Source organism: Rhinolophus sinicus, linkage group LG18 (genome assembly GCF_036562045.2).
Source record: "Rhinolophus sinicus isolate RSC01 linkage group LG18, ASM3656204v1, whole genome shotgun sequence".
NCBI classification, from domain to species: Eukaryota; Metazoa; Chordata; class Mammalia; order Chiroptera; family Rhinolophidae; genus Rhinolophus; species Rhinolophus sinicus.
The window spans coordinates 15,128,496-15,139,944 of NC_133767.1; the positions used below are offsets into that span (position 1 = coordinate 15,128,496).

General features: G+C 52.6%; 1 protein-coding gene across 2 annotated transcripts in view; it reads left to right on the forward strand.

Annotated features, from left to right (window-relative positions):
• Positions 1–11,449, forward strand: part of IFT140 (intraflagellar transport 140) — an 88,196-nt gene that overhangs the window by 34,135 nt on the left and 42,612 nt on the right. For both annotated transcript variants that reach the window (XM_019713165.2, XM_019713166.2), the window contains exons 14-18: positions 1,081–1,198; positions 4,105–4,235; positions 6,047–6,215; positions 7,768–7,899; positions 10,907–11,106. In XM_019713165.2, the coding sequence (XP_019568724.2) occupies positions 1,081–1,198; positions 4,105–4,235; positions 6,047–6,215; positions 7,768–7,899; positions 10,907–11,106 (750 nt within the window). The remainder of the gene's footprint in view (positions 1–1,080; positions 1,199–4,104; positions 4,236–6,046; positions 6,216–7,767; positions 7,900–10,906; positions 11,107–11,449) is intronic.

Here is an 11,449-nt window from a genome sequence, read left to right on the forward strand (position 1 = left end):
ATAGAATAACATTGTATTGTAACCCAGAGTAGTAAATAAATATCTATGAGTTCATACTGATAGAAATGAGTGATGGAACAAGTTAATAAATAGAGAAGAGACAAATCTATACAGAAGAATTCCAAATAATTTACATAGACTCTCCTCCCTCATGGAAGGGAGCAGAACTCCCCACTCCGTTAATGGGGCCTGCACCTGGTGGTGTCCTTCCAAAGGGGACAGTATAGGGAGGGGGGAAGGAGTGACGTTACAGATGTGACTCCAGACTGGAGACACCAAAGTCAACATCTCAGAGATGAGTCGTGTCAGTGGCCCAGACCCCTGATGTGACATGTGACAGTGGCACTGTACCTCTGGGGTCTTCTCCTCAAACCCCCACCCCAGTCTAATCATGGGGAAAACATCAGACACATCCCAGTGGGGGGACACGCTACGGAACACCTGACCAGCCCTCAAAACTGTGGAGGCATCAAAAGCAGGAGAATCTGAAACATGATCCCAGCCAATGGGACCCACAGGAGACGCAATGACCAAACGTCACGTGGGTCCTGGGACAGGAACCGAGGATATGTAAATGAAGTTAAAAAAATACACAAAAAATCATGATGAGCTACCACTATAAACCCAGCATTGTTTCCATTGGTAGCAAAGTAGAACCAACTAAACAGGAGGAATTAAATAAAGTTTAGTTCATGTGATGGAGAACTATGCAACTGTTACAAATGTAATGAAACAATCCTTCTGAAAGGAAAGATCACAGACCTACCTCAAGGGGAAAGATAAGGGCAGAGCAGCATTTTAAATAAGCCTACTTTGTGTAAGAACAGGGGGAAGAGGATTCATATTCACATTTGCTCAGAAGGACGGAAGAACTTTAGGAACTTTTAGAAACTCAGTCTGTATTCTGAGCCTGGCGGATTCCCACCGGCCACAGGGAACCCCAGGGTGAGAGCAGCTGGGCCACTGGGGGACTCCGCGTTCTGTGAGCAAAGGTTTCTGCTCCCTCAGAGAAGGAGAAGCGGGTGCTTGCTCTGCACGGTGAGCCTGGGGTTTGCACTGACGTCCTTCCCCTCCCTGCAGAGAAGCAAAGGTGCACTGCAGCTGCAAGAACCTGGCCGAGCTGGTCCCTGGAGTGGGGGCCATTGCGTCACTCAGATGCAATGCCAACGGCACCAAGATAAGCATCCTCCTCAGCAAGGTGGGTGCCGCTGGGGGAGGCTGGGGGGGCTGCCTCTGTTCCTCCTCCTTCAGGCTCCTGTCTGTTAGTCGCTGCCTTTCGACTCCACTCCGTGCAGCATTTTGTGTCCCAGCTCCCCTTCCTCTTCTTCTTTTGTCCCCCCTCCGGGGTATCCCCTCGTGCCCCCCACCTGTGTCCTCTGCTGCCTGGTGCCCTCCTCGTGCTCCTCACCTGCATAGCTTCTGTCCTATCTCTCCATTTCTTATTTCGTCAGAAACAGTGGTTTCTTCTCTGCAAAGAAGAAGAAACCACTTCTCTCTTCTGTCTCACCTCTTCTCTTTTCTGCCTCTTCTCATCGCCCAACTAAACTCTCGACCCGAGGGGGTGACAGGACACTTGCAGGCACCTTTGAGCCTCTTACGTAGAGATGGAGTGACGTCATGGTGTTGGTGGCCGCATGGTGGGTCTGAAGGGCAGGTGACGGAGGGCAGGGTCGCCCTGTTCTAGGTGGGCGGTGCCCTACGCGCCTCTAGCATTTGTTGGTGTTTTCATTCACGTGTCTGTTTATTTACGAGTTGATTATGGATTGGCTTCCATGTACCAGGCATTTTGCTGGGCACTGCAGATCCAAACTGCTCAGTTAACAAGAGCACTCGGTCCCTCTCCTGTGGACAAACAGACACCGATCAAAGAATGAGACAAACGTACATTTTTATAACCCTGGTGAGAGCTGGGAGGACCGTGAGCCGTGCCAGGAGAGCGAGTAACAGGGCAGAGTCGGGGTCCAGGGAGGTCAGGAGGCTCCCAGATGAGGTGAGGGTTGAGCCAACCTGTGAGGGCACAGTGGGGGCGCGGCCTAGTCAAGGCCCGGAAGGTGAATCTGCTGTCACGGGGCGAAGCTAAGGCTGGCACGGTCGGTGGCCCATCACACAGACTGACCCTGACGCAGGGGTGGAGGCGGGAGTGTGGTCTTTCTAGAGATGTTACTAAATGGTGGGTGAAGGCACCCAGGGTGCCGAAGTCCCCTTGGCGCCCTCGCAGCCATTCCCAGGGCTTGGGGCTTGAGTGGCTGTGGGTCGGGAGGGCGGAAGCTGGCTGTAACACTCGAAGCTGGGCAAGGAGTCCTGTTTCTGTGTGCTGAGTTTGAAGCATTTGAGAGGCAGCAAGTGGGCAGTGAAAAACACAATCCTGGGTCTCAGAAGGGCGGTCTGGCTGGAGATAGAGGCTCTTGGGTGGAAAAGAGTGGCTGCTGCCAGCAGGGACCAAGGTGGGACCTGGGGAGGCCGAGGGAGTGGCCTGGCTGGGGAGGTGGGGGCGGCCGAGGAGACGAGGAGACAGGGGAGGTCATTGGAGCACCACATGCCAGGAGATCACAGGTCACTCGTTTGTTCAGTATCTGGGCCGGTGCCAGAACATCCACACACAGGAAAGAAATGGGGTCCACGGGCTGTGGGTGGGCCATTTCCAGGGTGCTGGGGTGAGGAGTGGGGACCACTCCCTCTGCAGGCCTGATTCTTAGGGGCGCAGTGAGGTTGAAGGAGGTTAATGCTGATGAGAAGAGGCAGAGAAGGGAGTCGGGAGGTCCAGGGAGAGAAGCGGGGGAGCAGCAAGAGGAGGCAGTACTTGCCTGTGGTAAAAGTAAAAACCAAAAGAAGAACTAGCATAAGGGGGTCTACAGTGACAGGTAGCCCCCACTGGCACTCGCCAGGGGAAGGGGAGTGGGCTTTGGATAGGAAGGGTGGCAGAGAGGGGAGCAGGAGGCCGTTTGGGGTGGATGCAGGGCCCCCCCATTCCAACAGGTGGGGTCCAGGGTCTAGAGACTGAACGCTGAGCTGGGAGAGGAGCCGAGCCCATCCTCTGTGTCGCAGATGTTGCTCCCAGGTCGTCGTTCATTTGTCGTTTTGCCGTGGAATCGTGGTGACTACCAGCCTGTATTTTTATGTCGTCAAACCTACCGATGATTTTAACTTGCGATTTCTGCCCCTGCTCTTAAGGTTACAATATCTTCTTTAGTCTAAAATTTTGGCAAATTTTCATTTTATTGCCTTTCTTTTCTAAAGTACTCACGTCCCATTTACCATTTCGATATCTCCTAAAGTAAAGCTGCTAACAGTCTACCAAAGTTCTTGGCATTTGTTGTCCCTGGAATCCACACAGGTTCCCTTTGCGCGGTTTCTTTTGTCCGTGCACATGCCCACCTCTCCTGTGCTAGGATCCAGAAGAAAGGAAAAGAGATGATGGTGATGATGGCGGCAGTCACAGTGGTAGCTGTGGCATATGGTACCTGCCACTTCCTATTTGATAAGCGAGGGGACTCAGATACGTTCCTTGTCCAAGGACGCAGCCAGCTGTGCTATTGCTGAGATCCCTGCTCACAGCCCTGACTTGATGGCAGAGTGGCCGGGACTCGGGAAGAACGAACAAGAGAGATACATGCCAGTGGGGTTGGCCGAATACAAGGGAATGTGTGCAGGGAGGAGGGGGTGTGAGCACAGGCGCGAGGCAGGACTCAGAACCCAGAGCCCTTGGGTGATGCCCAGAGGGCGGGCAGCCTCTGTGCAGAACAGTTTCTGAGATGCCCACCCTCCACCCCCAGCAGCTGAATCAGAACTGGTCTGTCAGGATGTAGATTCCATCGTGTTCTTGTGGTTAATCCACCTCAGCTAAGGTGACATGACACGCAAGTCAGTATCGAGAACAGCGAGACAGCTATAGTCGACCTTCACCGTTTTTTAGGGTTTGTTTTCAATTCTCTGAAATGAATAAAGTAGCAATTGAACAACCAGTCAGTGGGATGCATGTAAATTGACATGCAAATTCTGAATGTTGGAAGAATGCCGGCCAGAGTGGGCGTGGGTCACTGGCCCCGCGACGTGTTTTTCTCAGACATGTGGTCACTGGGAGCTTCCTGTTTTCTCTTCCCCTAGGCCGACAACAGCCCCGATTCAAAAATCTGCTTCTATGACGTGGAAATGGACACGGTGACCATCTTCGACTTCAAAACGGGACAGATTGATTGGAAAGAGACATCATCCTTCAATGGGCAGGAAACGAAGAAGTAAGATTGTGGTTTGGGAGGATTTAGTTGAAAAAAATAAATGTTGAAAATGATATTCAGTTACTCATCAACTTCTAGGCAGGTTTTGCTAAGTTATACCTCCGTCTTCAAAAGACCCCAGCAATTACTTACAGTGAAGACAGACACTGAAGCAGAAACACACTGAGGCAGTGGAGATAGATTCGGGTCCTTAATCTGTTTAATAGGTTCTAAGGTTCTAGAATTAGGTTCCGAGGTGTCTACAGAATGGTCCCAAATAACAGGATAGAAATGCAGTGAGCCTCAGACCCATCAGCGTCTCTGATGGCAGGGAGGGTATGTGTCTTGTAGAGAATATATTTCTAGAAAAAACAATTGTCTTTCTTTGGGGAGTTCGTGTAACGTATGTTTGGAGTTCTTTCCTCTACTAAGAAAATATTCGTAGAATTTAAGTGCTGATACTGGCCCTTGTCCTTGGAGCCGCAGCGTGGCCGACGCTCCGATGGGTGTATAAGCTGCAAAAGCGACTACAGAGGCGAGAAGCCCGCAGGCTGATGGTTCAGGGGAGAGCAGACTTTCAGGAAAGGCCTAGCCAGTGCCTTTCTCTTCTTTCGCTCCTATCAGAGCCCCTACCGTCCCCTGTCCGGCCTTCCCCTCACGCTCCCACCTCTCTCCTCAGAATCTTTTTCTGGAACCGTCTTTCACCTGGTAGCTTAAACGCACACCTACTGGGGGCCCCACCTGAACACGCTCATCTTCACTTCTCACCACGTTTGGCTCCACTTCTCCATCTCCAGATGTCCCTGGGGTTGCTTGCCATCACCTCAAAAAGAGACCCCAACTCAGCCTCATTTCCCAGAGACCCCGTTCTTGCCCACAGCACCACTTGTCTGGGTCACCTGGTCTAAAACCCCAGAACTAACCTTGCCTTTAACCCCCACTCTCCATGACTCTTACCCAGTGTTCTTGTTTTGAAATGTCTGTCACCATTTCCCCTTGACTCTGCACCTGCCGTTTGCGCTTCCCTCCCAGGAGACGCAGGAGCCTCGGGGCCACGTCCTTGTGTCCGAGAGCCACTTGCCAGGCTAGTCTTGAGGTGCCCCTGGAGCTCCGTGGGTCCCCAGAAACGCTTTGGTTTGCACCACGTTTGTCTACCTGCCCTGCTTTCTGCTCAGTCCTGGAGCTGTGACATCTGTGAGGGCCGCGGGTTTCCTGTAGGGTCTGGTCCCCGTGCTCCTACACGGCCACACAGGCACATGGAGCCCGTCCCTGACTTGTCACGTTCCTCCAGGTGGCAGGTGACACTCACTGTCTTCTGTCAGGCGCCTGCCTTCTTTTAAGATCTGATCTACCCTTTGCCTCCCAACCCATTTTGTCTCGCTAAAGTTCTTCATCACATTCTGGGCCCGTAAAACATGGAGATCTGGAGGTGGGAGGGACCCGGGGTAGGTGCACTACATTACACAGGCCAGGGCTGAGCCTGGAACCCAGGCCTGGACACTGTCCAGGAGGGGGTGCTGTCCTGCCCCGAGGTCCACCTGCTGGTCCTGCATCAGAGACCCTCCTCCGGACCTCTGGAGCCGAAGCTGCCTCGTCTGTCTCTCTCTCTCCAGTTAGACTCCACTGGGGCTCTTGCAACCAATTTTTTGAAATCTTGAAGAATATAATCAGACAGGCTGCATTACAGCACGTTGTGCAAAGGGGCACCCAAGTCGGGCAGCCTGGAACTCAGACGTGGCCTCCTGACGCCGACAGGAGACCGGACTGGAGGTGTTTCCGGGGGCTGGGAACAGGAACGCCCTCTCAGTGCTCTGGACGGGTCTCTCTTTCAGGAACCACGCCTTTTCGGACGAGAAGCTGGCACACCACGTTCCCGTGAGCCACTTCTGGGATCAGAGCGACCCCAGGCTATTTGTGTGCGAGGCCGTGCGGGAGGTCACGGGAGCCCAGCTACAGCCCACAGACAGGAAGGTCCACGCCGAGGACAGCACTGGCCCCACGGTACGGCACCAGGGTTTACACTCGTGGGGACGTATGTCAGACGTGTGGGCTCACGATCTTGGTAACCAAGTTTCTGGAAAAGTTACAGGGAAATTCACTCACGTGGAGCAGAGCTGTCCCCTGCAGGATGCCTGGGTCCGTCTGTCCCACCCTCACTCAGGGTCATACCCCGTTCTTTAGCTCCTCTGACACGTGCTATTTTCTCTTGAGGATGGAGCTCTTTATTGAAACGGTTACTACAAATTAACTCCTTGGTGTCAGCACGTCCTGTGACAGAGGCACTGAAGCAGGGTGCCGACTCCTCATTCATTCCACAACCTGCCATGACCCTCACACAAGGCTGATTCCCACCAAAGTGGCCTCCCTGCCTCAGTCACCACTCTCTGCTCTCCCCTCCCCACTCCTCGGGCTCTGCAGGGCCTCTGTTCCCCGTGCTGATGACATTCGGGGCCCCATTCCCCCCACCCCACGGGCCAGGACCCTGACACTTTCTAAGTCTTGTGTCTTGTAGGATGTCGAGCGGTCCCTGGGAAAGCCTAGTGGTCTGCTGTGCTTCTCTCTAGAGCACCTCATTCCAAGAGAATTTATACGTAGGGGCCTCAGAGGACAGCAGCCCTCTCGCTTTGGGACGCTTATCTCCCTGCCAAAGGAATTTCCCGTCCAGGACAGTAAGAGTTTAGACCCCCAGAGATTATCGACAACCAGTGTCCGTACCCTGAGATTCTCAGAAGCAAATCCAGTCCTTGGTTCTGACACACTTGAGTGGTAAAATGTGTTAAGATGGCGGGTGTGTCATTGGATTGAGAGAAGCGAAGACATTGCCAGGGGAATTTTCTTCAAGATAGAGGGCCTGGTGACAAGTCTAGACAAGCCATGAGAATGCGCAAATGGATCATGAGTGAAAGACGGGGGAGTGGACGTGTGAGGGGCGCTTCCTGGCAGTTAGATCAGATAGCTCTTTGGTCTTTTATGAAGAAGATGAGGCCTTGTAAGAATTCCCACGGCAAGGAAAGACTCTGGCCCTCCAGGACCTCCTTCCAGAAGGGGCTACGGCCTGGTATTGCTGTTGTGAGTCCCGAGGGACAAAGGACAGGGTCCTGCAGAGTCCCTTGCCTCTTATATTCCCTGTTCCTCGAGAGCAGAGGTGAGACTCTTTTTGTTGTCATTGCTCTTAGTGGTTTTTAAATCATTAAAGAAACCAAAGGGCACATCTTTTGAAACACAAGAGCTCTTCTTGAGTTTCATTGCCCAACTCAGTGGGAATGATTAGTCTTTGCTACAAGGAAATCAGTCGGGGAGAAGGGCCGAGCGGCTCTCAAGCCGGGTGAGGCAGATCCTTTGAGAAGATGGCGTCGGTTTTTCCAAAGAGCAGCAGATGGCGATGGAGACTGGTGTGGCTGCCACGTGCCCAGGAGGGTGGGGAGCTGCGTCAGCGTGCGCTCATCCTCTGTTTTCTGTACGTACCCCAGCAGTGAAAATGGGAATTAGACACAAAATGGAAAAGTATATTGCCAGACTAAAACCAGAACAATACTTTTCCCCTCTCTCCCAGGCGGACGTGTTGATTCTGTCCTTCTTCGTTTCCGACGAGCATGGCTTCTTGCTTCAGGACAGCTTCCCCCGGCCTCCCGCCTACCAGTCTCTTCTGGGAATGGAAGTGCCCCATTATTACTTCACCAAAAAGGTGAGAACCCCACGAGCGCCGGGCGGTGTTCTCGGGGGGGCCTCCCTCTTATGCTGGGCTGGGGTCTCCCAGGGGCTCACTGCTCATTAAGCAAGGCAAACCGTCTGCTCTGATTTGTCCCCTGAAATTCCAAAGAATATGGGGTCTCCTGTGTTAGGAGAGTCACTCGACGTGGCTTTGCTCTCAAGACAGCGTTGTGCTAAGAAAAAGGGTGCTGGTGTCACTCAGGTGTCCTCCCAGCATTTCCCCTGAAGACGCCACGCCCTGCAGCTTTCCTGTCTCCTTTTTTTTAAATTCCAGCTTCATTTTAAAAATTACGTATTCTTATATCCACGGTAGAAAATTTAGAAGCTACAAATAAAGACCAAAGATGATGTAAATCTCCATAGCCCCAGCCCCCCAGAGATGGTCCCTGGGAACAGGCTGGTGTGTGGTCTTTCAGGAGGTTTCTGCACGTACCCACGTGTGTGCGAGTTACATGCACATACGGTTTTTACGTAAGTTTGTGAGAGAACGAGGTCGTTTCCAGCGCACACATGCACACGCGCCGACAAGGTTACTTTGGACGAGTTAGTTGCCTTCCCTGGGACTTGCTCTCCTCGGCATCACGGCCTCCTGATCTGTGAATGTTATGTGACGAGGTGCATGTGGGCTGTGGTTCTGAGGCGCGGCTGAAACTGCACGTTTGATGGTGCACGTGTTCGAAACAATGGATCTGGGCTCAGTTGGTTCATACGTCCCTGAGCTCAACACATAAAACAAAATCGTACGGCCGTTGGCACAGTGAACAGTGGATGAACTGACCTTTGCATGTGTTAAATGGAATTTCTCTGTGAAGATTGGGAAGGGTCTCATGGGACCCCCAAATTCCGGAGTCGACACAGGTTTTCTCAATCCCTTATTTGAAGTAGATTAGTTTCACCAGACTGGCATTTCTCTGAATTTTATTCTTATCTAGTACTCCTGAGGCATTTTCATTTCTCTTTGATTTGAGAACTCAGAAAGTTGTGAGAAACATTTAAATGCTTTCTATCGAGTTTTTCCCCCCATTATTCTCACATTATGGACTTTGGTTTCTCCCACACATTGACGCAGCCTTTTTCTCTCTCGTTTCTCATCACCTTTGCCTGCTCTCCCAGTTGTCCCAGAGAGGAGACGTGTGCGATGCCGTGTACAACGACTCCCCACTTACCCTCTGTCACCTGAACTCAGCCATTTCCTCAACATCTTTCCTTTATTTTAAGCTCTAGTTGTGTGTGTGTGACGATACTTCTCCATCTGTGTGTCCTCTTTCACCAGGTTCAATCAGGGACGTGACGTGGTGTCAGCTTCTCATGGGAGCAGTACGCCCACGTCACTCCACAGAGCTCTCGTCCTGGTCAGATGTCTATAGTACAGGACATAGTTTGTTTGCCTGCATTTGCCATGTAGGACGTCTTTTTAATTTGACCCTAAGGTTCTTGGGATGAATGGCCACTAAGCCTTGCGTTTCTCTAAAAGCCGCCCTTCTTCTGATGACTGACCTATAGTCATGTCCCTCGGCCACATCCCGGCCAGCAGTTCCCATCATCCACATGCTCGAGGGTGTGGATGAGAGTCGACTGCCCTGGGGACCCAGCTCCCGCTTGTGGCCCAGTCCCTGCCTTAGCGGAGCTGTGATGAGAGCAGTGACGACAGTGGGTGAAGCAGGGCCTCCGGGCGCTCTTGTTCTCTGAGAATTCCCGTACGTGCTCACGGAAGCAGGGCTCTGATTAGATCGCTGCAAGGTTGATGGACGTCAGGTCCTGCCTTATGGCTATTAAATCACAGCAAGCAGCAGTTCCCCGGTTGTTTTTCCGCACACATTTCTGGAGGTTTCCCACTCAGTGCCAAAACAGCCCAAACTCCAGGCTCCTGCAGCCGACACACAGCCATGAACCCTGAATTTCAGCCGCCCTGGACCGTGGGCCACCTCGGGGCCTTTGCTTATGCTCTGCCCTGTGTATGTGGAAGGGTCTTGCCATCCACACCCAGGTCTGACACATTCTACCAGTGTCTCAAGACCCCGGTCAAGCACCCCCTGACGTTGGGACCGCAGCTGAATTTGAGAAGCAGCAGTGAGATGGAGATGCTGCTGGGAACGGAGTCAGAGGCAGGTGGTGGAGGCAAGCCTTGCAGACGTCAGAGAGTAGCAGCAGATTCAAGACCAGTGACATGCAGGGGGTGCTGGGTCCCAGGAGGGTCGATTATGGCCCCCCCATTTACACAGGGGAGCTAGTGTGGACACCAGAGAAATAGATCCTACAGAGAGAATGAAGCAGACGATGCAGAAGACAGGGTTGTACATGTGGGCTCCAGCCTGGGGGACAGCGGGCGGACACAGCACCCAACAGGCAGGAAGGAAGCCGGCATTTAAGGACGCCAGTCCCCTCAGGAGGTTGTATTTCTGTGTGAGAAGGCCTCAGGCAGCGCACTAAAATCGTGCTAGTGCTGGGGCCAGAGGATGCTCTGTCTTCCTCTCCGCACACCTGTTTGGGAGCTCTGCGCTCGGTTGACAGTTCTCCTGAGAAAAACCAGTGGGGGGCGCTCTACTCATCCTGGTTGTCGTTTTGGAAAATTCCACCTGAAATCGCGCCGGCGTTACTTCATTTTAAGACCTTGTGCATACGTGTGTGTATGTCTGACTTGACGGTAAAAACTCTTTCTCATTGACAAAACAAACCTGGGAGGGGAGGATTTTCACAGCCATTTAATAACTGTTGAGAAGTTGACGTCGGGGAGGCGGAGGCTGAAACGTGGGCTCCTGCACACGGATGGCCTTAGCTCGTCCGCTGTCTGAAACCAAAGCCAAAAGCTCTGGTAACTTTGAATGAGGACAGGGCGTCTGATAACTTCATTGCATTGGGCAGGGCCTCCCACCAAGTGTCTGCAGAGGGACCCCCAGAGCTGACACAGCTCAAGGAAGAGGCATAGGGTAGGCATTAACTTTACATGAACAGAGAAGTAAATGGTGCCCTTTGTCGTTCAGCCGGGAGAAGCAGACAGAGACGACCAGGCGGATTCAGGGCACCCCTGCATCCCCCAGATGGTGGGCAGGAGGCCCCTGCGAGACTTCGTGGGGCTGGAGGATTGCGACAAGCCCACCCGGGACACCATGCTCACCTTCAGCTTCTTCGTCGCCGTCGGGGACATGGATGAAGCTTTCAAATCCATCAAACTCATCAAAAGGTGAGGAGTCCCTTCACCGAGACGTCAAAGGGAGGTGTACACCCTTCGAGTATTTTCTCTACGTCTCTCCTCCCCTTCTAAATGCGAGTCCAAGAATCACTAACTTCTGTGATGCTGTCATGCTGTATGTCACTCAGTGAAATGCCGCTGCGCTTGCAGACGCCAGGACACCCCTGGCACGTTGCGCCGTCACAGAGTGGTGCATTTTGGGAAGCGGGTGAGCCTGGTTCTCGGCCTCTGCCGTGCTCATAGCCTCTTGGGCTGGTATTTAGTTACTTTGATTTATTTTATAGTGTTCTGGACACTTCCTACTCAGAGGTTCTGCAGTTGCTAAGTACTCATA